This window comes from Phyllostomus hastatus, unplaced genomic scaffold, assembly GCF_019186645.2.
Source record: "Phyllostomus hastatus isolate PE091 unplaced genomic scaffold, TTU_PhHast_1.1 phas_contig_17, whole genome shotgun sequence".
In the NCBI taxonomy this organism is placed as follows: domain Eukaryota; kingdom Metazoa; phylum Chordata; class Mammalia; order Chiroptera; family Phyllostomidae; genus Phyllostomus; species Phyllostomus hastatus.
This window is the reverse complement of record NW_025333664.1, coordinates 26,180,491-26,206,765: the sequence shown is the minus strand read 5'-3', so window position 1 is coordinate 26,206,765 and position 26,275 is coordinate 26,180,491. Positions and strand designations below refer to the sequence as shown.

Genomic DNA, 26,275 nt, shown 5'->3' with positions numbered 1-26,275 from the left:
CGGAGCGGGAGGCGCGTGCCGCTGAGCCCCGTGGCCTTTCGGGTAGCGGGTAGTGCGTGTTGCCTGCGCCTCTGCTCCTGGCCGCGACGAAGTCCGTGGGGAGGGGACTAGAAAGAGCATCGAGCTGGGAGGGGTGAGTGACCGCTTGGTGGACCTGGCCGGGAGAGGGCAGGAGCCTTCCCGGGTCTGAGCCTGAAGTTCTCCCAAACTCGCGGCTTGCAAAAGGACCCCCTTCCGAGGTGTGCGTGGCGGCCTTAGGGCTCTCTTGTGAGGTTTAAATATTGATAAAGTGGTCCAGAAGTAATCAATGCCAACTCCCAACTTTCTCTTCGTTTGAATGTTGCATATGCCAAAAATACGGGATTTTAGAAAATGTCAATAACTACTAATTGTTTACCTGAACAGTGTGTTCACTATAGCCAAGCAAGCAAGCCTGCGCTCTCTGTGTGTGTATATATATATGTGTATATATATATATGTAGAGATTTATATATGTAACGCTTATCCCATTTAATCCTTCCAACAACTCTAAGATAGGGTCCTTTATTACCTTTACACTTCTATGGATGAGGAAACCTAGGTTTAGAGAGCTTCAGAAACTTACTGGGCCTGGATGGTAGCTCAGTTGGTTACAGCATTGTCCCCATACTCAATCCCTGGTCAGGGCACATACAAGAATCAAGCAATGAATGCATGAATAAGCGAAACAAGAAAAATCAATATTTCTCTCTCCATTCCTCTATAATCAGTAAATTAAAGATTTACTAAACATATATCCAAAATAATAATTGATTGTTAATTGGTTAATATACACTAATTACTAATATAGTTTTATAGCATACATTATACTTATTAGTATATTATTAATGCAGGATTTCGAAACTGTTTTCTTATTCAGTTCTGTGTCAAATCAAATTTGAATTTTTTTTTAAGATTTTATTTATTTGTTTCTTAGAGAGGGAAGGGAGGGAGAGAAACATCAATGTGCGGTTTCTGGGGGTCATGGCCTGCAACCCAGGCATGTACCCTGACTGGGAATCGAACCTGCGACACTTGGGTTTGCAGCCCACGCTCAATCCACTGAGCTACGCCAGCCAGGGCTAAATTTGAATGTTTCTTAATGCTGAAGGGGAGCTGAGTTCATGAACCCCAAATATGCCTCTTTGGTCTATTATTTTAGGAAGGATCATTTTAAGAAACAGAAGCCATTGGGAGACACTCTGAAAGCCAGGTAGAAGTTACTCTTCCTGAAAGGACATTTACTTTTATAAGGGAAATCCCCATTTGTAAGTGTGTTCCCATGACTGTACCAGGGCTGTCTTCACTATCAATGGGGAAGGAGTGGACTTAAATGTATGTAACAATCTTACCGTTGTTTATGGTGCTTTTCCTGGTAACCTCGTAACTAACCCTCCACCTCCAACATCTTTTGTGTTTAGCATAAGGTGGTACTTAAGGTGATGGCTTAAGGCCATTTTGCCAAGTTATTCAGTGTTCCTGGGTCTCTCCCATGTACATACAAGATATACATGTTTTAAAATTTAAATTTGCTGTTCTCCTTGTCAATGTAAGAAATGTCTAAACCTGTAGAGAATTTTTATGAGTTTATTTGAGACAAATTGACATCAGTTGCTAGGAAGTAAAATCTCCATGGATCAAGAAAAAATAACTGCACATAAACTCCACTTCTGTAGCATGACCCTTTCTTTCTCCTTTCTCTCCCTCCACTCCCCTTCCTTAATCATGAAGCCCTTAGGACATCAGATTGTGGTTAGCATTGTACTGTCTCTAAGAACAAGGTTCAGGTCTATTGGCCACAGAAACAGTTTTGGTCAAACTAAAGGTAAGAGCACCTCAGTTGTGTTACCCCACCCTCATGAAACTAGACAGAATGACACCAGAGACCTGATACAGTGATCAGCCACTCCCTACCCTGGCCCCAACCAATCAGTAAAGGCAAAAAAATTTTTCCTTTATATAATCTTTCCTGTGTGGGCCATTGGGGAGGGGGCTAGGTTTTAGAGTGTTTGCTTACCTGTGATTGGGATTGGCATCTTTTCCTTACAATAAACCTTTACTTTCTTTGCTACAAACTTCTGTTTGCATCTTATTGGGCTTTGATGCACACAGGCAAATGGACCCCTTTTAGTATAGTAATAAAAATGTTCTGGAGAATGGCAGTTTTGTAGTTTATTTTAAACAGAATGAAAGGAGGAGACATAAGGAGAGTTACATGCAATCAGGGATTAAGTGGGTGGGAAAGCAAAGCAGGGAAATCTCAGTAATTGGATAAAAAGCAAAATGGAGAAACACTACTTTTACATTGGTGGGTACAGGTTAGTTAATATTTATTGCACATGGATATAGTCTGCGGAAAACAAGGTAACAAGAGTTCTGTGGTTTCATTCTCTGATGCTGGTGGTTGTGTGCCGTAGGTACGGAAAAGAAAATTACTCTGACATTTCAGAGTAATCTTAGATGCAAAAGGACAATAGACACACTCACTTAAGGTAAAGATTGACCTTTGTCAAGGAAGATACAGGCTTAGGACGTGACTACCTGCCATGACCAGCTTTTAGTTAGGAATTTTTATGTTCAGACCATCCTATGTGGTTACTTTTGGTCTCTGAGTTTGTAAGACCCACCATGCAGGCCTCCCCTGAGCTTATCAGGTTTAGTATGTGGCCCCCTTTGGCCCACATTCTGCTAATCTGTCTCATGTCAATTTGATTATTAGACTAGCCGGAAGAACCTAGAAGGGTGGAATAAAAATTATTTTTTCTCCCCTACAATTTTACAGAGCCATCCAGAGGAATTCACTGGCTGGAACACTGTTAGCTCCCAGGACTGGCAGCTGAGAGATTTGTGACAAAACACCAACCAGAGGCCCCAGCCAGGTAGTTCAGTTGGTTAGAGTGTTGTTCTGATACACCTAGGTTGAGGGTTTGATCCCTGGTCAGTACATATATAGGAATTAGCCAATGAATGCATATATAGTTGAAACAACAAATCAGTGTTTCTCTCTCTTTAAGTCAATAAATAAAATTTCTTTGTTTTTTAGAAAAGATCAAGATAAACAAGAATTACATGGGACTGAATGAACTGATGAAGATGATTATAATTTTTTGGCCTTTGAAATAGTGCAAATTTTTTAAATTCTTGTTTTCCAGATATATGCAAATTTGTTTCTCTTAAATGACCTATGACTTAGAGCAGTTTGGTGAACAAACTGTAAGCTGAATTGAAACATTTATCTTTTTCTATCAGATCCCTCCAGAATTCAAAAGCTCTCAGTGAATCAGTGAATAGTCTTATTTTCATGGTCATATTTTTTGTTGTATAAATTCAATAAGAATCTGTATTCTTTATTAACAGAACACAATTGGAAATTGGTTAAATTACCAAGGCTTTATCTAGAATGTTGTATTTGACAAAGACATGTATAGACTCAGATATGACCAGATAGCTCTAAGGAACAAAGATTGACTTTGAGAACCATTAAAAGTCTTAGAAAAATTGGCCTAGTAACAAAAGTGTTCAGCAACCTTACCAGGTGAATCAGAAAGGCCACTTCCTGGGAGGTACTGGAACCTCAGGATATTTTGGAGACCTTGAGAAGCAAGGAATTAACCCAAACTGAAGGTACTACAGGCAAAGTCTGATGACAAGTCTTTGGCTTGGCTTTTCTGGCCTCAAGGGACTTCCTCCCACCCCCCTGCCCAGGGACCTTTTAAAGTTCAATCTGAAGATTCCTTGTGAAAAATTCCAGCAAAGCAGCTTTAAAAGAGCCTATATTGGGGAAAAAATACAATTAAATTTTTTTTAAAAGACACTATATAATTAATTGCTATTTTTATTGTACTTACAGAAATAATCAGGCCAAGCTTATTGAAATAACTTATTTTGCAAATACATTAGTCTTAATTTGACTCTCTTTGGTAAAAATGAGGTTGATTTTAGAGAGAACCTATAATACACATGGATATTAAATTATAGTGCCTGAGAGAACCACTGAAAACCAAGTAGAAGTTACTTTTTGTGAAAGGACATTTACATGGGAAGATGTCAATAAGAAAGTAACATTTGAGGGATGAGCCATGTCGCTCTCTGGTGGAAGAGCATCCCACACAGAACAAACAGCATGTGCAAAGGCCCTCGGGTAGGAATGTGCCTGGTGTGTTCCAGTCCTAGAGGTCTGTGTCATGCTTGTCCTGTCAGAACCTCCCTGGGCCAGGCACCATACAACAATCTGACCCAGACTCTTAGAGCCACAGTGTCACAAAGATGTTTGTACTGCAGCCTTGGCCAGCCTTCTTTCGTTCGGAGTCCCCCTCAAAATTAGAAGTATTATGGGTTACACAATGAATGGCTCAGGATAGCATACCTCCTCTGTTGTATCTTGCTTCCAAAATCCAAAGAAGCTGGCCAACTATTGAGTACAGCAACATGACTTTTACTTCTCAGGATATGTTCAGATATGCTCTAGACTACTGGACTCTAGAAGCTTCCTTGAAGAGATAGGCCCCTGAAGTTTTGTGGGTTTTATCTCCAAGTATATGGTATGGATGACTTGCCAAGGCATCTAGGATATCCTGGGTCTGCTCACCTATCATCCTGTTAGCATGGTGTCACCAGTGGGTAGACCAGAATGGCATCTATGGGATGATGAGATCGTCAAAAGTAGACACTGAATTGTAACAGTAAATCAGGGGTGTCACAGATCCAAGATAAGGCATTCAAGCAATACTGTTTTCCTTGGCAGGTGAAAGCAAACTGATTTCAGTTTTCTCTCATTGGAATAGAGAAAATAACATTGCCAAATTTATAGCTGTATGCTAAGTTCCAAGCTCTATGTTGATTTGCTTTAAAGAGACTACATTTGGAATGGCAGCTGTAATATGAGTAATTTAAAATATCCCACTGCTTTTTTTTTTAAGAGATGTCTTAGATAATAAAGGGAGTTAAATAGTGCACTCCTTTATCTTCCAGAAGAGTTGGTGGCAATAATCCCTGTGATTCCTCTGGCAATGCAGCATTGCCCTTGGTTTACTACTGTGGTCTTTCTATTACAATACTTGGTCTTCCTGGCATAATAGCCCTGATCCGTGAATGAGGGAGCAAAGGAGATTCTTCAAGTTGACAAGTATGTTTATTCCAATTATGCATTCAGGAACTCATAACTGTAGGGTAGGTTCAGGGACCCAATGGGTCCCTGATGGACTTGGGCCCAAATTCCATTTATTATGTGATCACCGCAGCTCCACCACCCTACTTCATCCAATTTAGATCTGCAGTGATATTCTGAGTTTCCCAGGATTAGTGTTAGCTCATAGGCAATATATGAAATTTTTGGTTTTATTTCTAGGCTCAATCTATTTACATAAGAATTTTAAGTTTCTAATTGGTAATAAGAGAATATTGTCTAATTTTACTTTTTGGAATTTGTTAAGGTTTATTTTATGGTTAACACTTGCAATTTCCACAAGTATTTGAAAACAAGGTACCTTCTGTTTTCAGGGTGTGGACTTTGGTATTTATCAGTTAGATCTACCTCATTAATTATGTTATTCACATCTTCTATAGCCTTAATTTTGTCCACTCGACTACTGTGAACTGAGAGAAGTGAACCAAAGTCTTCTATCAATGTGTTTCTGTTTCCTAGTGTCTCCTGTAGTTCTGCTTCTGAGTGCTGTCTTGTTCATAGCCATAATTATTATGTAATTATTACAAATTGCTCCCCCTAGTATTAGAAATACCTTTTTTTGTTGAATGGACTTTGTCCTGGTATCAGCCTCTTTTTATATTAAGATCACACCCTTCTTTTTTTTTTTTTAGTAGATTTAATGGGAGGAATCCAAAATGAAATTAAAAGGTATAACGTAGAATTGCTGAGGTTTGTGTTGCCCCTGCCACTTTTAGAAAACAAGTGAGAGTTTTGTTTTTATTGAAGACAGTAAGTCATAATTGCAATCTGATGTCTGATGCAAGAATGGTTTTGCTTTAATTTCTGACACTATTTTAGAAAACATGGGAGTTACAACATAAGAAGGCTTATTCCTCCCAGAAGGTGTTTTATTCCTTAACTAATGCAGAGTGTTGCTGTCCAGCCTTCATAATATAACACTTTGGAGCAAACATGCAGCCTACTAGGCACTCACTGGAGGCCAAATTGAGGAAGATCTCCATGGCCTCTATGACCTTGTCCTTGGTGTTGTAAACAGGGAGGAGGGTGTCCCAGACAATGCAGAACCCTAGCATGCTGAACATCAACAATTAGGCCTCACTGCAGGTGTCAGACTGGTTCTGGGTCGGGAAATTCAAGAAGCCCCCCAGGGCCAAGGAGCCGGAGTATTCCTGGTCACAGTAGAAGGCAGTGATTGGGCCCTTGTTGCGCATGATGATGATGTGGCCATGTACAGGGTATGCATCTATGGGAATGAAGGGAAGGAAGGTTCCCAGCCAGGATCCAGAGTCAGTTGGTGAAGAGGGCAAATGGGAATGATGGAGTTAGGAGCCACTGATACCAACTATTACCTCATCCTTTTCTCTGGTGCAGTGACCTTCAAACCCAGGACCACAGTAGCAGTTTGGGCTGAGACTGTGGACAATTCCAAATGTTATTTGCTGAATAATTCAGGTGACTGTGTTGGGATAGCTGATGAAGAGTAAGGAGCAGAGGGAACAGAAGGTGAGGGAGATGAGCAGGACCCAGCTGAGTCCAATGATTGGTCTTGACAATTGGAGTGTCTCAGAGCTTCACAAAGAACCCAAGGATCACACCCATGACAACAGAGGAGCAGACAGCTGTGCAAGGCAGAGTCATCCCTCAGGAACATCACAGCTTGTGGCAGGCAATGATTTCTCTCTGTTAGAAACTGGCCTCCTGAACACTCTGTCCATTGATCTATATCCTGGGCTACGGCTTTGGGTGGGGAGCAGGTGGCATCAGAGATGTACATGGATAAACTGAGTTGTGTGGCTTCGGGGCGAGGGCTGGAAGGACATCTGCAGGTGCCATCTCACCCTTACTTCATTTCGTTTGCATTTTTCTGGTACACCTTTAGCTTTCTAATTCACTTTTAGGTGTATCTTGCATATAGGAGTTTGTGATCCCATCTGCAAGTCTTTTTACTTCAGTAGGTGAATTTAGCCTATTTGCATTTTTAAAAATATTTATTTATTTTTAGAGGGGAAAGGAGGGAGAAAGAAGAGGGAGAGAAACACCAGTGTGTGGTTGCCTGTCCTGTGGCCCATACTGGGGACCTGGCCTGCAACCCAGGCATGTGCCCTGACTGGGAATCGAACCAGCGACCCCTTGGTTCGCAGCCCATGCTCAGTCCACTGAGCCACACCAGCCAGGGCCTATTTGCATTTATTATTTGGTTTAAGTTTACTTCTGTCATAAATGTTAGGCTCTTATTTTAAACTTTCATGATGTCATCTTTTCTTGGTTTGCTTTGTATATTTGTTCTAAAATTTGTAATTGGGATTTGTTCTATTCAGGTATAAGTCGACAAAGGCAGAAAGACAATGGCCTTTGAAAGAATTCATTGCCTACATTTCCCAAGAGAAGGGGCACATCAGTCACAAGGGGCCACGTGGGCAAGCAGCAAGGTCCATTAGGAGGCAGGAAGGAGGGAAAGCTGTGGCATTTATTGCTGTAGTGGTAGGAAGCTGTTAAGTGGGACGTCACCCTATTTGGGAAGGAAATGAAACATTTGTAGTTGAAGGGTTTTTATCAACAAAGGTAGATCACAGGGGACACATAAAAAAACTTTGGTCATTAGTTTGGCCTGTGATTAAATGGAGCCAAATAGATAACACAGAATCATAGAAAACACAGAAGCATTTCTTCTGGTAATTTAGGTTTGTATCTTTTCCAAAACTTTATATCCTTAACCTACAGCCTTGCAAACAATTATTTTCTCCTTTGAACAATGATATATTAGTATTTCCTTTTTTCTCTCCTTTCATATCTATCACTTTATTTTGATTGATATCTATGTGTTGACTTTTGTGAAATCTGCTTCTAATTCCATTAATAGATTTTTTTAGTAGTTTTAAGTAACTTTTAACTCTCCACCCCAGCCTTTAAAGATAAAGACATCACCATATTTACACGATTATCTACCTTCTCCCCCTTCTTTAAAAATAAGAATTTGACATTTACATTTTATTCTATGGCAATAATCCCCACATTTGTTTTTGTTTAAGTTTTGATCCTAGAGTTAAACATTCAACCATTCTGCAAGAGTGGTTACACTTTCTGGTTCTTGTATGTTAGGAAGCATTTGTTAGTTTTATTCAGTACCGATACCATTTGAACGCTCTCATTAACATATGGGGAAGTCTGGCTTCATTGGTCCTGCCTCCCCAAAATAGAACCTGGAAAACTCCCAACCATTCTTATGAAAGGGGCCTTCTTCAGTCAGATGTTTTTGGATGAGATTTCTATTCTGAGTTCTGAAATTCAGGGAGGCCCCATGAAGAACCCTTTGTTGCTCTCTTCTTGTGGGTAGGAGCATTCTTCCACCTTCCTACAGGTTTATTTCTCAGGGTTTCTGGTACAGAAGTGGCATCAGTCAGCATGGAGACAGCAGGACTTTCCTCTAGCAGGGGTGTCCAACGTTCTGGTGTCTCTGGGCCACACTGGAAGAAGAGTTGCCCTGTAATACACATTAAATACATTGTGACACATAACCAAAAAAAGTCAATATTTTAAGTAAATTTACTATTTTGTGTTGGGCCGCATTCAGACATCCTGAGCTACAAGCGGCCTGCAGATGGCAGGTTGGACACCCAGACAGCCCCATGTGCTGGTAAGGCGGCACTGGCTTCCTCTTCAGACCCGTTCTAAGACATGGTTACGGCAGTCCACCTCGAAGCCTATCCTGTTGGTTCACCAGCCTTCCAACAGTTTTGAGCTAACCAAAATTCTTTAAGAGAATTCATTTTCCTGCTTCAAGTCAGTTTCTATTGTTTGTAACCAAGAATCTGTAACTATAGCTTATGGGCCAAATCTGACCCACTACCTATTATTAAATGATTTTTAAAAACAAAACTATTCAGTATTCTCAATATGTGAAAATTTCAAAATTCAGTGGCCATGAATCAAGTTTAACTGTAGCATAGCCGTGTTCATTTGCTTACGTGTTACCTACAGCTGCTTTAGTGCTACAGTGCTGGAGTGTTGGGTGTTTGTGACAGAGGCTGAATGGCCCAGAAAGCCTATCTGGCCCTTCACAGAGTTCGCCGACTCCTCGGTATCAACCAAGTACCTGACTGAAACATCTGGGTATAAAATTATTCCTTAAAAATTTTTGTAGGCATTTCTCCTTGTTTTAGTGAACAATATTGCTTTGGAGAAATGTGAGGACAGATTTTGTTTTATTTTTCTCCTTCAAACCAGATAATCTATGTGACTTCTCATTTAACACCTCTCTTGTACTCCAGGATGGTCCAGAGAAGCTGCCACTGCCACCTTGTATGCCATGTTCTCACTCTCGCAAACATGAGATTTTACTTTTGGCTTCAAAAGGTATGCAAAATATACTCATAGAAACACCTTGTTGGTTTCTTCTAAAACCTTCAGCCACAGTCATCATCTCTGCTTCCTCCCTCGTGCAAAGCTGCCTGGTTCATCTTCATTGCTTTTGGCAGCTCTTCTTAGTGTTGTGGTTTGGGTTTTGTTTCCTCGTTCACAGAAGTTAGACTCTGTATTTTTGTTTCTGAGTTTCCTTACTGCTTTTGAACAGCTTCACAGGAGAGAAGGGGTAAAATACCTCCATCTTGTTACTACAAAATTTTTAATTTTCTTAATATTTTTCCTCTTAAATCAATTTCCTTAACCATTTCAGTTAGGCTCTGTACCACTGTCTTATTTGTAAGTGGTATAGTCACCCATTCTACATGTGTCTACCCCATAGGGGTATGTGATCAAATCCTGTTTGACTTGCTATGTAGCAGCGGTAAATAAAACAAAGTCTTTGTCTTTAGAAAGCTGGACAAGAGATGGTGGGATGGGTAAGAATAGTGGAAATAGAAGTAATAACAAACTATCAGATTTCAGATAGTTTAAAGATAGTGCTGAAAGGATTTGTTTTGATGAATATGGGCACAAGAGAAAGAAGAGGTAAAGATAACCCCCCAAGTTTTTGGCATGAGAAGCCACCATGTTGGAGTTACTAAACACTAAATTTTAGAACACCATGGGAAAAAGGGAGGTGAAATGGGGGGCGGGGGCAGAAGGTCATGTGCCTAAGAATAAACATGAGGCTGGCTTTGAATTTCTAGACAGTAACAGAGCAGTATCTAAAATTCTGAGTGATGATTTCCAAACTAAAATTCTGTGCCCAGACTCTTAATCCAGGGGTGAGGGAAGAATGTGCCCTATGGATTCTTTCTCAGGAAGCTACTTAGAAGATGGGTTCCACCAAAAGAAGGGAGTAAAGCAAGAAAGACAACACAGGAGACAGGAAATGGGAGAGAAAATGAGAAGTCCCGAGGTGACAGGCTGCATAGTTCTGACCGGAAAAGGTCAGAGAATTCCAGGAGGGAGATTTCCAAGAAGTTAAAATAAACTACTACGTTTGTTTGTATGTTCTGAGAAGAGACGTAGACTTGCAGTGGAGCCTTGGGGTCAAATTAGTGGCAGGTACATATAAAATTAAGTAGTTAAAAAACAAAAGTTTTAATTCCAGAGACAACAAAGAGTACAAGAAATAAATGAATAATATTCAAGTCATAACAGTGTAAATACAGATTTACCTAAAAACTGTGATAACTAAATTGGGAAGAAATGGGCAAGTGTGACTATGTATGTATGTAAAAGGGTTTCAGAGAACATTCTGACCCTCTGTAGTAAGAAATTAATTTTTAAAACTGAAAACTTAAGAATTAGTAGTATTAGCATGTCCTTTAGAAAAATGGAGATAAATAGGAACACAGTTGAGATTGAGCAGAAAATTAGGGAGTGTGGAAGTATGGAAAGTACAGGTTTTAATATAAGTCTTGCAGTTATTTACTTAAAATAAGTATGTTTATCTTTAGTAATAAAATACATCTTAAAAATGTTTCAGTAACTAAGATGTTAAGATAAATAAAGTTTCAATTTATTTCTGAAAGATATAAATTCATTTTTTTGTTGCAGAACTTTTTCAACATTAAACAGTAACTTTGTGTGGAGCATGCTCCCCAGATCGGAGACTGGGGCATGTGGGGTGCACTGTGGCAGGGAAAACGTGACTGTGAATGCTTCCCCAAATGAACACTTGGTGTGTAAAACTGTCAAGTATAAGAATAAAAGGTCAATAACAAAACTATAGTTTATAATTACATCATTTAGATAAAAAATATAAACAACATATTTTTAACTTAATAGAAGTTGTAAAAATTAACAAATAACTATCACTTTTTAAATTGGTTCAACACTCCTTTCCTATTACTTTTAGAATGTCATTCTTCAGAACAGTATTTTTCTGAATACTCTTCATTTTTGGGGTGGTTTTAAATTGCTAATAAACCCAGGAGGTTCTAGTTTCGTAGTCCTTTTACACAGTTTGAAGCTGGTAAGCCTTGGGGCCTTTTTTCAAGAGAAAACCTTGCTCATTTAGTGATCCAATAAAATTTTCGAAATCAGCAACCTGGAAGAAAACAAAAAAGAGTTAGCCCAAACAAACAAATCACAAGGAAAAGAGCCCACTAAAGTAATGTACAAAAATATGATTTTTAAAATTTCTCTCTCAAAAAGTAATATACAGTTGTCAAATATCTTGGGCAAAATAAATTATTTGTACTAACAGAGAAAACTGCCTACATATGAACTTTGGATTCTATAATGCAAAGCTAATAAAAAATGAAAACTCCAGTATGCACAGAATTTTTTAAAATCAATTTGAGACACATACACACACACACAGTGGTTTGTTGTTCCACTTACTTACACATTCATTGGTTGACTGATTTTTGTATGTGCCCTGACCAGGGATTAAAGCCACAACCTTGACATATCTGGATTATGCTCTAACCAACTCAGCAACCCAGCCACTGCAGCAGAGAATCTTTTATATTTGCTTTAGCTTAAAGGCTCCAAACAAAAATTAGACTAGCTTTTGAAATTAAATGGGCAATTTTCCATTTAAACTGTTTTACATGGCAGAAAAAGGGAAGGGGATTAAGAAGTACAAATGTCCAGTTATAAAAACTGAGGCTCAGAGACATTCTGATCCCTCGCTCACAAGGAAGGGACTGCCCACATGGAAACTGAGCCTGCCAACAGTGCGTCCTCGTAACCATCATGACACTGAAAAACCTTCTGAAAAAAACGTAGGTAAAGATAAAAACTTTTTAAAGCTCTACACAGCTAATTTCATAGCTTAAATAAAACAAATTTGTTTTTGTTTCGCAAAATGCCTACTCCATTCTTTTACTCCAAATCTTTTGATATTTAAAAATTCTATTATACATTATTAAAGACCTGACATTATTACAAAAAAGATTTATTAAGTATTTGGTTTATCATACCTGAATGTTCAGCTCTTTGGCAATTTGTCGAAGTTGATGAAACTGAAATAAATTATTGTAAGTTCTTTCAGCAATGTTGTTGAGAGCAGAAATAAATCTTTTTGCTGCTGATCTGTTGCTCATTCCAGAACCGTGCTGGGATCGCTCAAAATCTAAGTTCCCAAATTCATCAGAGTAAGTTCCCAGCATGCTTGATGGGAATAAACACAAAGTTACACAAAGGGATGTGGCTATAGAAATTTTTACTACAGGCCTCCAGATTATAATAAGAAAAATGTGGAAGTAGCCATAGGTCTCATGTAGCAGAGATTTAAACATATAATATTTAGTGAGTGGCCACTGTGAAATTTACTATGGTACAGACTGGGGATAAATATATTTTGGACAGTTGACACTTTCTTAAGAAACTTCTGAACTTGAAAAGAGAAATGCATAAAAATAGAAAGTTGACAGACTGTAACATAAATACCTGGAACATTTTTTTGATCCACAAAAAAAATTTAAACATACTAAATTTAGACTTTACTGGGTAAAGATGTGTTCCCAGCTCCCAGTGCAGCATCTGACAAATAGGTGTTTAAAAATACTCTAGGAATGAATTTAAGGGTTCTGATGACTTGTAGTAATCATTGTTAGAGGCTAAAGGATATACCTGTTATCTCCCTTTCTCTATTGCTCCCTCTTATTTTCATAGTATCATCAAGAGAAAAAAAAAACACGACAATAAATTTTAGCCAGAAGTCTGAAAACACCAGTTTCATATATTTGGCCATCCTCTCTAATACAGCCCTATTGCTGAGTCCTGGCCTGAACCTGTGTCTGTATATTGGGACAGATATAATCTCACAGTCAAGTTTAGAGGCAAAGATGTTATTTAATCAGGAATTAATCAAACATAAATTGATCACCTACTAAGCAGTGGGCTTATAGTAGATGAACAAAACAGGTACCATCCCTATTCTTTTTTTTTTAAGATTTTATTTCTTTTTTGAGAGAGGAGAAGGGATGGAGAAAGAGAGGGAGAGAAACACGATTGGTTGGTTCTCATAAGCGCCCCTACCAGGAACCGAATTCACATGTGTCCTGCCTGGAAATCAAACTGGTGACCTTTCACTTTGCAGAACAGTGCCCAACCAGCTGAGCCACAGTGGGTAGGCCCAATCCCTGATCTTAAAGAGCTCAAAGGAATGAATTTAAAGGATTACTAAAAAACGGAGCTTCATTTGGTTTTCTAAAATAGGTGAAAACCTACTTGAAAGAGAATGAACTGCACAAATAGGAATACGTGTCATTCAAATAAGACTAATAAATGATAATAAGACAAATGAGTATATGTTTCCCTCTGCAATACAGTATAATCTTACTTAAGGCTTTTAAAAAATATTTGTTTTTAGAGAGAGGAGAAAGAGAGGGAGAGATACAATGATGTGTGAGAGAAACATCGGCTGCCTCTTGCTCACCCTCAACTGGGGACCTGGCCTGCAACCCAGGCATGTGCCCTCACTGGGAATCCAACCAGCAGCCTTTTGGTCTGCAGGCCAGTCACATCAGCCAAAGCAAGGCTTCTATGACTGATTACTCTACCATATAATTTTACCATATGGTTATTTCTCAGATAGTTGTCAAAAATGCTTTAGGATACATTAATTATAATTGTTAATATTTTCCTTAATTATATTTAGCATATCCTATCTCATTTGGTCTTCTCAACAATCCTATGACTTAGGGACTATTCTTATTCCCATTTTACAGATGAAGAAAAAAAGTCTAGTCAAGTTAACTGTCTTGCCAAAAGTTACAATAGCTATGTAACATCTGGTATTTTAATCTGAGCTACATGCTTCAGATTTGAAGAAAGATAATGTAAAATATTTTAGCTACTTTCCTGAAATAGAAAAAACTCATGATAATCTCTTACATTTAAAGGGTAGCTCTGGAAAAAAATAAGAGTGGCGCTCTTCTCTTGTGTCCTAGTATATTTTTAACTTTAAGAGAAAGCTTTGTGAACTGTTGCCAATACACATTTCATTTTTACAGCTGTGTGCTCTCATAACTATGATAAACTATATCACAGTTCAGATTTTTCTTATTTAGGCTTATGCTTCCCAGTTATAATGTAGTTTAACTACACATTTTAGGTTTAAAATCACATTTAGGGCAAACATTCAAAAGCTGAAGGGATAAGAACTCTTAAATGAGATAATGAATGAAAGATGATTACTAAGGTCAACTTTACCATCGAAGAAAAACATTTCATGAGGGCCTGCTGTGCACTAGGCATGATGCTGGGCCCTGGAAATACACTGGTAAATGCAACAGGTAAGTTCCTGCTCTCAGAGAGTGCAGACTAAGGACAGCAAGCATGTTAAGTGTAACAAAACAATTCACAATCTTGTCTCAATGTGTTTAACTGGGTCTTAATCTATAGCATGGAAATTGTGCCAGGTAATTCCAATCATTTGGAATCAAACTATTTTATCTGAAAATTTTTATAAAAGCCAGTAAAAAAAAACCCCATTCAATTTAGGGAAACTAACTGTATCTCAAGACAAGTCAGGGAAACTGGTAATCTCATGTAGGTACTATTTACACTTAATAATGACACCTCTTTTTTCAGGAGTCCAGAAGTAAACTGACAGCCTAAAATAATTCAGATTTATCAGCAAGGCTACTTTGAGAAGCAGTACAAACAAGTTCAATGAGGAAATGCCTAAGAGTTCCTCTTGGATGGAAAAGCACATGCAAACAGTGTATAAATGATTACTGAGACATGCAGAACTAATCATAAATAAGCTATACAGCATTTTTATTGAAAAGGTAATTAAAGCATAATTTTTCTTGCTAAAGTCTAAGCTCAGATGTAAGAACTAATTGATGGCCTGCACAGACCAGTGGATTTATTGTGGACAAATACCAGATGGCTGCTTGAGGCAAAGTCTGGGGTCTGAGGCCTCGGGAAACTGAGTAAGGGTAAAGCCTCAAAAAGAGAATGTTCCAGTTAAGAGAAAGGGTGATCAGAGTAGTTTGACCCTTGATTTGCTTGACAGCCAACATTTTATGAAGTGGAAGCACTTGATGTTTTTCAGTAGAATCAGGCACCAGAAGACCCAAAGGGCGAGATATCATTAAAAGGAAAAGAGAAGTGGCAATCTTAGCTCGACCCCAAAAGTGGAGAGTTTAAGCACAAGATATACAAACAGAGATACACACTCTAGACTGTAAGTAAAGAGGCAGCTTCTTATTACATAAGAATTCCCTGTTGGTCCTTGTTTTAATTAGGAAAAAAAGAATACAAATTTTCTGGAATTTTGGTTAGGTTCAGTGACTGACTTTTCTAATGAAAAAAGGGATCACTATTAGGGCAGTTTCAGATTTCTTACTGATCTGGTCTCCTACAGGAAGTCAGGAAGGCAACTGGTATTTGTGGCCATTCCTTTGCTTCATATGTGAGCCACTGGCAGCATGCTGTATGAGAAAGTCTGGTATTTCCTACACTATCTGGCTGCTTATAAATGGCAACTAGAGGGTCCCCAACAATGAAGTCCACTGGAGATGGAAGAAAGCAAGCTTGGTAAAGCCTTCACCTGTAAGACCCCTCAAAACCTAGTACTGAATCATATATGAGAGAAAACTGATGGTTCAATACTGTATGATGCTAAACCAGTAAGATATTCAGATATAGAAGGTACTGTGTTAGGAATTGTTTGAAAGGGATGTTATTTTTGATCTTACTCATTGTTAGCCAGTGCTCTGGCACCAGGAATCATTAAGAGCTATCAATTCTTGAGTCTTTAGAGCTTTCAAAGACCGTAACCTCACTGTTGCTAACAAATTATGATACAGAATTAAAGATAAAGGTCCTCTTTGTCCACAGGCTGCTTATAGGGCAAGAAACAAAGGGCAGGTTAATGCTTAGATCTTCAAGAGGGAGCATGGGTGCCATTCTGCCCATATAGCATGCTTCTTCTAAAGGCGGCAGAGGGAACCGAGTGGCCTCCAAGGACCTGCCAGTACCAGCTGGGGAATGAAGAGACAGCCACATAAAGTCTTTCTCTGAGGAAAGGAAGAAAGGGATCTGCAGCTTAGAGCTACCAGAAAATAGATGGAAAGAAAACATAAAAGACTAGACCCAAGAAATCCTTTGAAAAGGGTAATAATTTTAGAAGTTTATGATCTATGATATGGGATCTGCCAGTTTTTTAAGCCTTCAGTGTGTGGTATGGGTCAGAGAAAGGGAGATCTCTCAGTGTCATGTCATCAAAGCTAGAGCTATTGGTCATAAATACAGTGTTAGTTATCAAGTGTTCACTAATGTGCCAGGACCATATTTGTCACTTTTTATAGCCTTGTTGCCAGGCTGTACCTCAGCACCATCCTTTGTGGTGTGTTTACACAGAAGGAGACTAAGAAATGGAATCTAACTTGTGGCAGCTCCAGGTCAGACTCTAAGGCCTACGCTCTTCCTGCTATGCTGTGCCCCTTGTACTCAGAGCCAAAGAGGAACAACTCGGCAGAGTCACCTGGTTCTGACGCCAAGCAAGCCCCAGAATAGGGGCTCTCAGGGCAAAAACAAAACACTTTTGAATTGCTCAACAAAATAATCTCACCCTTAGATTAACATATATTTTGGCCTTGGAAAAGTAGATTCCTAACATTTATATTTAATTGCTGTGAGAACATATTAAAAAGAGCTAGTTTCTACATTATGATGCATACATAATGGAATACTATGCAATTATTAAAAAGTAAAAGGAAGCTCTTTAGGCACTGATATGGAATGATCTCAAAGATGAATTATAAATGAAAAAAAATGTTTGTGGTATGCTACTACTTCTCCATTAAAAAAAAAAAGAATACACAGATACAGAGTTCTGGTAGGTACTTTATACCTGAAAGTCGTAACACAAAAGATTTGTTGTCACCACTGGGGCAAGAGAAGGCAGAATTAGGCAGCTAGTAAACAGTGTAGGAGGAAACTTTTTCCACTGTATACTTTTTGAACTTTGGAATTTTGAAGTTTATGAATCTGTGAACCTATTAAAAATTATGAACTGAAAGAAAACCTACCTAAAATAATCAGCCTTTGCTTTTATTGATTAAAAACATCTGTATCTAAGGTAGACATATATGATCAGCTGAAATATAACTTTTCTTCTTTTTTACCTGCTAGGAATCATGATCTATCAAATGACAAAATGCAAAGAATACAATTTAGCAATATTTGTTAAAATCCTAAAGTATTTATTTATCCCTGGACCCAGAAATATAATTTCTGAGAATTTCTCATACAGGTATATATCTACCCACATATGAATTATGTTACAGAGATTACTCATTGTAATATTGTTTGTAAGAAGAAAAGAATGGGAAATGTGTATTTAGTAGCAATAGGGGACTAGTTAAACTCTGGCATATCTAAATAATAGAATATTAGGATTTCAGGGTCTGGTCAAGATGGAGACGTAGGTAGACACTTTGCTTCCTTGCACAACCAAAAGGAGGATAAGAATCAATTTAAAAACAACAGACAACCAGAACTGCCAGAAAATCAAACTGCATGGAAGTCCAACAACCAAGAAGTTAAAGAAACATTCGTCCAGACTGGTGCTAAGGGCGGAGATGGGCAGCCAGGGCAGAGAGGATGTGTGACAAGGTGGCGGACAATGCCGGTGAGGCAGGGGCTGACTGACCCGGATTTCCACATTTACGCACAGATAAACCAGGAGGAACAACTGGGGAGCAAGACAGACTGTGAAACCCAGGGTTCCAGTATGGGAAAACTAAAGACTCAAAACCTCTGAACCTCTGGCTGTAAAAATCAGTGGGGGTTGCACCAGCAGGAGAAACTCCCAGTCTCATAGGAGAGTCCACTGGGAAGGCCCACAGGGTCCTAGAATGTACACAAACCCACCCACCTGGGACTCAGCACTTGAAAGGGCACAATCTACTTGTGGGAAGCTAGAGAAGTGATGGAAAGGAAAGTGGGGCAAGAGCCAAGCATGAGACATTGTTCCCTCCCTAACTCATTCCCCACAGAGAACGCCACAACACAGTGAAGAGGGTTGCCCCACACTGGCAAATGCCTAATGCTCTGCTCCTTACTATATAACAGGTGTGCCAAGACAGAGAAATATGGCCCAAATGAAAGAACAGATTAAATCGCCAGTAAAAGAACTAAGTGGTGAGGAGACAGACAATCCATCAGATGCAGAGTTTAAAACACTGGTAATCAGGATGCTCACAGAAATGATTGAGTTCAGCTGCAAAATAAAGGAAGAAATGAAGGTTATACAAAGTGAAATATAGGAAAACATATAGGAACCAACAGAGAGGGGAAGGAAACTGGAACCCAAATCAATGATTTGGAACAAAAACAAATAAACATCCAATTCAAACAGAATGAAGAAACAAGAATTCAAAAAAAAAAAATGAGACGCTGAGGAACCTCTGGGACAACTTTAAACATTCCAACATTGAATGCAAGAAATTGAAACTTACTTGAAAAAAATAATGAAGGAGAGCTTCCCCAATCTGGTGAAGAAAAGAGACATACAAGTCTAGGAAGCTCAGAGAGTCCCAGAGAAATTGGATCCAAAAAGAAACACACCAAGGCACATCATAATTACATTACCCAAGATTAAAGATAAGGAGAGAATCCTAAAAGCAGCAAGAGAAAATGAGACAGTTGCCTACAAAGGAGTTCCCATAAGACTATCAGCTGATTTCTCAAAAGAGACCTTACAGGCAAGAAGGGGCTGGAAAGAAGTATTCCAAGTCATGAAAGGCAAGGACCTACATCCAAGATTACTCTATCCAGCAAAGCTTCCATTTAGAATGGGAAAGCAGATAAAGTGCTTCTCTTATAAGGTGAAGTTAAAGGAGTTCATCATCACCAAGCCCTTATTATATGAAATGTTAAAGGGACTTATCTAAGAAAAAGATCAAAACTATGAACAGTAAAATGACAACAAAGTCACAACTATCAACAACTGAGCCTAAAAAAACAAAAACTAAGCAAACAACTAGAACAGGAACAGAATCACAGAAATGGAGATCACATAGAGGGTTTTTTCAGTGGGGAGGTGGAGCGGGGAGAATGGGGAAAAGATACAGGGAATAATAAGCATAATTGGTAGGCACAAAATAGACAGGGGGAGGTTAAGAAGAGTATGGGAAATGGAGAAGTCAAAAGACCTTATGTGTACGACCCATGGACATGAACTAAGGGGGTGTGGGGAATGCAGGAAGGTGGGGTTGCAGGGCAGAGGGGGATAAAGGAGAGGAAAAATTGGGACAACGGTAGTAGCATTATAAATAAAATATACTTAAAAAATAAATAATAGAATACTATTTAGCTGTAAAAAAGAAGTCCCTATTTCCTAATAGGGAAGGATCTCTAGATATAATGTCAAAATTTTTCAAGGGGTACAGAACACTGTAAGATATGCTATTTACAAAACAGTAATGGTGTTTTGGTGGAGAGGAAGGGTGGGTGGTAAACAGATGGAAGGAAGTCTTCTCAAAATATGTAATTTTGAAATAATTTTAGAATTGTGTGAATGTATTGCCCATTCAAAAAAAATTTTATGTAAAGATGATTTACCCAGAGATATCTTTTTATTATTTTTTTATCCTTATCTGAGGACATTTTTTTCCTTGCTGTTTTTCTCTTTTTTTAAGAGAGAGAAAGGGAGAGAAACTTGATGCAAGAGAGAAGTATTGATTGGCTGCCTCCCACACACGCCTATACTGGGGATTGTAGCAGCCCAGACTGGGGATCGCAGGCACCCGCACCTAGACCGGTTGAATCTGCAGCCTAGGTACGTGCCCTGACCGGGAATTAAACCTGCAACCTTCTGGTTAAAGGAGGACACTCCAACCAACTGAACCCCACTGGCCAGGGCTATCCAGATATTTTAAATGAAGAAAGTACAGTTTGTTCAGAGTAAAATGTGATCCAATGGACTAAATAAAAACAATTTTGCTTGGCCTAATTAAAATCTGTATTTGAAATGGAAAGATGACTGACATTTTATTTAAAACATTAAAAAATTTAATCTTACCTATATTTCATAATTTCAACGATATCCTCAGCATCTTCTTTGGTTGCTTGCTCTCTCAATTCCAACCTCGCTCGTGCCTTTGAAAGAAAACAACTATTTTCAGATAACAAAATATTATAGATATATTTAACATTGTTTGAGCAGGGATAGTTATATCTAGGCTCTCATTTATTCATTTTACACAAAAACTGGCTTTTGGAGAAGGGAGCTATAATATGAAAAAACTTAAAAAGTGATTTGAAGATCCAAGTATAAGAATAATCATTCATTTAAAATATGGATTAGCACTCACTTTGGCAGGACATATATTAAATACAGATTAAAACCAATTTTTATCTACTAGCATATCTTTCTGTGTTCATTTCAGAAGATTTGATGATGAAATATACTTGGTTTTTTCTTGCCTTTTACTTTCAGGAAGTTATACCTAATCAATCTGTTAACACAACAAAGAGGAGTTAATCACATTTTAGAAGCAAAAAGCCCAAGCTCTGGCCCACCTCACTTTAACTGCCAGTGTTCTCTTAGTGTTCCATACATAGCTGCAAATAGACATTATTGCTGCTAGAAAAAGGGGCACTATTTTTATGGATCTGTCATCTACCAAATCAAATACTCAAGGTATTTGATACATTCCATGTTCTCAAATACTCAACTTGAAATCCTAACATCCATAGTTAACCTAACCACTCTTCACACTATCGGAGTTTCCTAAGTGTCGTTATAAAAAACAAACAAAAAACAGTTGCATGGTAACATGATCCTGTGCCTAGAAAGAAGTGGCTCTTTATAGTTAAAAGATATGACCAAACCTTTAAAAAAATAATTTCTAATGCCTCCCAATAAAAAGAAAAACCAAATCTGTCATGCAGAAGATTGAGAGAAATCGTATTACTCCTCTGTCCTCTTTATTATTTTATTTACTGATGAGAGAGAGAGAGACATAGATTTGTCATTCCACTCATTTATGCATTCATTGGTTGATTCTGACCGGGGAGTGAACCCACAACCTTGGTATATAGGGATGACACTTCAACCAACTGAGCTACCCAGCCAGGGCCTACATAGCCTTTCTTAAGCTAAGAAAATATCAACTTAAACAAACCTCTGTTAATCGAATCAGAGATTCCAGCTGCCTAGTAGTGATTGGTGAGCTATTTAATCGCTGGCTTTGTTTCCGGAGCTCAAGGTAAAAGTCTTGAAGAATTTGAGCAGCTTCCACAGATAACCTTGGATAGACATACTGACGTGCGTAACCAATGTACTTTCTCAATAGCTGGTGGGGAATTGGATCTATTGTTTCTCCAGGAACCACCTGACACATGATAAAAAGGTCCAAGAATACAAGGATAAGTGGCAACTAAAATCTTTCAGTTAAAATAACTTCAGTAGATAAATATAAAATTCAAAAAGACTCTCAAGCCAAACACACTAGTTCTAGCTCTTGGTCTAGTTAATATAGATTAATTCAAATAACATTGTATTATAATGTAAAAGGTGTGGTATGAAAGTTTATATGCTACTGCTCTACAATACGCAACTCTGACATTCAAACAGAAGTGAACTGAATGATTACGAACATTTGTACCTTTAGTCTTTCTGATAATGGTTTATCAGAAACCACTTCAAGTACAGAAGTATTTGAATCTTGACTATTCAGACGAGCTACTGTGGCACTGGTAACAGTTCTCTGCTTTCCAGCTCTTATTGCAATTACATGTTCAGAGAGTAAGTGATCATGGTCCTCATTGGGAGTGTCTAACAGGATAAAGACCAAATCAAATCTGGATAGCAGGGCACTCCCCATTCTAAAGAGGCATGAAAGAGAAGAAACAATGATTGGCATAAAAACAAACTGAAAACCTAGAAAACTTGTTTATTACTCAAGTTGCACGTAGAACTTTAAAAAGGTTTTAGGCTACAGAAACAAGCAACAACTTTTGAATAACACACCCGCCAACTCCAGAGACATCAGGCCATATGCCCTTCAACATGTGCACAGCCTTATACGAGGGAACACCCACAAAAACTGAATTATCTTCTGGAGGGCAGGCCCCTTGTAGAACAAGCTCCCCCGCTAGGTGAGTGTTCTAGGAACCCATCTGTATCAGTGCACCAGCTGCCGTTGTTGTAAGAGGTTGTGTTTGGCTTCAGTGAATTTTTTTTTGGAAGACTCAACATGTTTTCCCATTTTATGATGGGTGATTTACAAGTGCACCTGACCATACAATGCTGAGTGTTCCACAGTTTTTGGCCAAAAATGGTATGACCTCTATGCCCTAACCTCCATATTCATCCGATCTCGCCCCAAGCAACTCCCCCACCCCCATGAAAAATGTCCTCAAAGGGAAACATTTAGCTGATGTGGAATAGGTAAAACAAAAAATAGCAGAAGCACTAGAAGGCATCAAAATTGACAAGTTCAAAAACTGTTTTGAGCAGTTGAAACAATGTCTTGATAGGTGTATTGATTCAAATGGAAAGTACTTTGAAGCTGACTAAAGTTTAAACATGTAAGACTAAATACACAATTTTTTATAAATAAATTCCAGGATTTTGGGGGTTGCCCCTCATATGTACCATCCTTTGGTAGGTTGAAGACATGGCCCTTTCTTACCAGCCAAACCACTGAATTCTTTGTGTTCTATATCACTCCCTATGATGTAGGATCTTTGAATTTTTAATGCTAGAATGCTACATGATATATCAAAAGTATCTAATTACATTCTTAATCTTTTACATCTGTTGCCTCACAAACACACTGAGTCTCTCAAAGCATTTATGCCCATTTAGAAGCAAAAAGCCCATTTTTTTCTTAAAGAAGCATCTAATTAGTCACTCTAATAAAAATGCAGTATTCCATTTAATCATCTCTGAACCCACTAATCAGATAACTCCTCTGAGACAAGAAAGCTGAAATCTAGAGTGATTAACAAATTTGACCAACATCCCAAAACAGGCTTATGGTACCACTAAAGTCCAGAATCTATGTCCCCTGGATCCTTTAGGATCCTTCTGATCTTTCCAATATGGCCCTTTCTCATTTTACTAAGAAAAACTAATAAATTGACTTTTTTGGTGGTGGTGCTGATGCTGATGCAAAAATACCCAGAATCTCAAAGTACAATTATGTATTTTACCATGTACCATTTCTACATTAGAAGTAATAATCACATTAATAAACATTAGAAAATTAGCTTTTCTCCCCTAGAGGAATTGAAGGTTCCAGTTTTTCATCTGAGGCATTCTTTTGTCTTTTTCTCCCTTTGCATCAATTAAGTCTATTTTCCCCTCCCTATTCACATTGTGCAACTTGTAGGACAAATTAGAAGAGAAAGCACATACACATAGATAAAAACATTGTTTTGGGGAAAAAGTGGGATCATACCACATATATGAGTATATCATGTGTTCTTTTCACTTAACAGTAAAGCACAGATGTGTTCTCCTACCAGTACTTACAAAGCTCCTTTCCACTGTACAGTCTTACTACATAGCTTAACCAGTTCCCTATAGATGAACATTTTAAGTTGTTCCCAGTCTTTGTCAGTGATAAACAATGCTGTAACACTCAGCCTGTAAACGTATTTTTGTGCACCTGTGTGACTGTTTTTGTGAGTGCAGTTCCTAAGAGAACTGGCAGGAACAAAATGTGTACATTTATAATAGTGATGAACATGCCAACTTGTCCTTCAAAATGCTAAATTCTCCACCCCCTTGCCAATAATGATTATTAATATTTAAAATGCTTGCCTCTGGATGATATCAACAGTACTTCGTTGTTTTAATTTTTGGTGTTCAAACACATTTTATACATTTACTGGAAACCTGTAATGTCTATGAACTACCCATCATACCCTTCGTTATCTTTTTTGTATTGCCTTACAGGGATTCAGTATAGTAAAGGTATAAACGTTTGAAGAGACTTACTTTAAATTCTCAGAAACTGTTTTGGCTTTATTGTAATGTCCTCCAACTGGGTTTGCAGCTGCAATAATAGAAGTTCTTGCAGGGAGGCTACAAACCATGCCAGCCTTTGCGAGACTGATACTTTGCTGTTCCATGGCTTCTAACAAGGCTTGATGCTGACTTCCCATTTTATCAAATTCATCTATTCCACAAATACCTATAACCACAGTAAAATAATACAGAAAAAAACTGTCCTTTGGTCAAGTTCTAAATCTTATGGAGTGGAAATTATTCCACAATAAACAGTATCTCCATTGTTTTCAGCAGTTAAAATGATAACATTTCATACAATACAGAATTTCTGATTATTTCATTGCAAATAAAATCTTATTTAACTTTTTAAAATAAATTTTATTTTATTTTTTATTTTAGAGAGAGGTGACAGGAGGGAGAGAAATGTCAGCGTGAAAGAGAAACATCAATTGGTTGCCTTCCATATGTGTCCCAACTGGGGACTGAACATGTAACCTAGGCATGTGCCCTGCCTGGAAATCAAACAGGAGACCTTTCAGTCTGCGGAACAACGCCCAACCAATTGAACCATACCAGCAGGAGCTTATTTAACTAACTTTCATGTGATATTTATTCATTCAACATTTTCCACAGGGATAGCACTATGCTGTGAGGTTTACAAAAATTAAGAACATATGAAAGTGACCCTTAAAAAACTTAAAGGCTTAAATCCAAACAGGTGAGATAAAATACCATATTTTGCTGTGTATAGTGTGCACTTTTTTGCTCAAAGTTTTTGAAGGAAAAATAAGGATGCACATTATACATGGGTGGTACTAATTCTGTATCCATATAAATGTTTTTAATTCTTTTATTTATGCTTATGCATTAAAAGTGTAACTCTAGAAAGCAATAATGATATCTGTAGGCAAAATAATACCCTGGAACATGATCATTGGTTTTGTTGAACTTACAACAAAGTTGCAGTGAAAGCAGTTTCAACCAGTGATTCAAGAAAATGAAACAAAGAGCAACATATTCTCATCCACAGAGTAAGACAGACGATTCCGATTGTGATCCACTTGATAAGATAGCTGGTACCAACTTTATTACCATTGGGTGAACAGTGTGACATTTGTTTTCATATGCTATAGGCGGGAGAAATTACTGGAAAATCTCTGGGAAAATGTCAAAACGGTTTTCGTACACTGCAAGCTTTAAACTAAAGGTTATTAAATATGCTAAAAAGCATGGCAACAGAGCTGCTGAGAGACACTTTGGACCTCCTCCCACAGAGAGTGTCATCAGACTGTGGAGGCAACAGGAAGAAAAGCTTCTCCAGATGCCAAGACAGAAGAAGGCAATGAGAGGGAAACCACCCAAGTGGCCAGAGGTGGAGCAGGAGGTGAGGAGCTGGATTCTGAAGCAGTATCAAACTGGGATCTCTGTTTCAACCAAGATGATACAAGAAGAAGGTAAAAGGATTGCACAAGAAAAAAACATTGATGATTTCTCAGGAACACCTAAATGGTGCTTTAACTTTATGAAGAGAGAGGGTTTGAGCATGAGAACACGAACGAAACTTGCCCCGAAACTTCCAGCAGCATATGAGAAACAAGTTTTGGAATTTCATTCTTATGTTATCAATCTTCGAAAAACTTACAACTTTGATCTATCCCAAATCGCCAATATGGACGAGGTCCCACTCACATTTGATGTGCCATCCAACAGAACTGTGGACGTCAAAGGAACAAAGACCATGGCTGTTA

General features: G+C 38.3%; 1 protein-coding gene and 1 long non-coding RNA gene across 8 annotated transcripts in view; one reads left to right on the top strand and one right to left on the bottom strand.

Moving 5' to 3' along the window:
- Positions 1-12: 12 nt before the first annotated feature.
- Positions 13-20,534, top strand: LOC123814655. The gene is made up of 4 exons (XR_006784975.1): positions 13-133; positions 9,454-9,538; positions 15,140-15,339; positions 20,203-20,534. It is a non-coding gene; the product is annotated as an uncharacterized LOC123814655 (long non-coding RNA).
- Positions 11,152-26,275, bottom strand: part of MCM8 (minichromosome maintenance 8 homologous recombination repair factor) — a 40,772-nt gene continuing 25,648 nt past the window's right edge. For 6 of the 7 annotated variants that reach the window (XM_045832571.1, XM_045832573.1, XM_045832570.1 and 3 more), the window contains 6 exons: positions 24,516-24,711; positions 22,174-22,393; positions 21,691-21,900; positions 20,586-20,662; positions 12,523-12,712; positions 11,152-11,642 (listed from right to left, as the gene is read on the bottom strand). In XM_045832571.1, coding sequence (XP_045688527.1) covers positions 11,550-11,642; positions 12,523-12,712; positions 20,586-20,662; positions 21,691-21,900; positions 22,174-22,393; positions 24,516-24,711 — 986 coding nt within the window. In that variant the 3' untranslated portion in view covers positions 11,152-11,549. Of the gene's footprint in view, positions 11,643-12,522; positions 12,713-20,585; positions 20,663-21,690; positions 21,901-22,173; positions 22,394-24,515; positions 24,712-26,275 lie in introns of those variants that run through there. The other variant, XM_045832575.1, reaches the window with a different exon arrangement.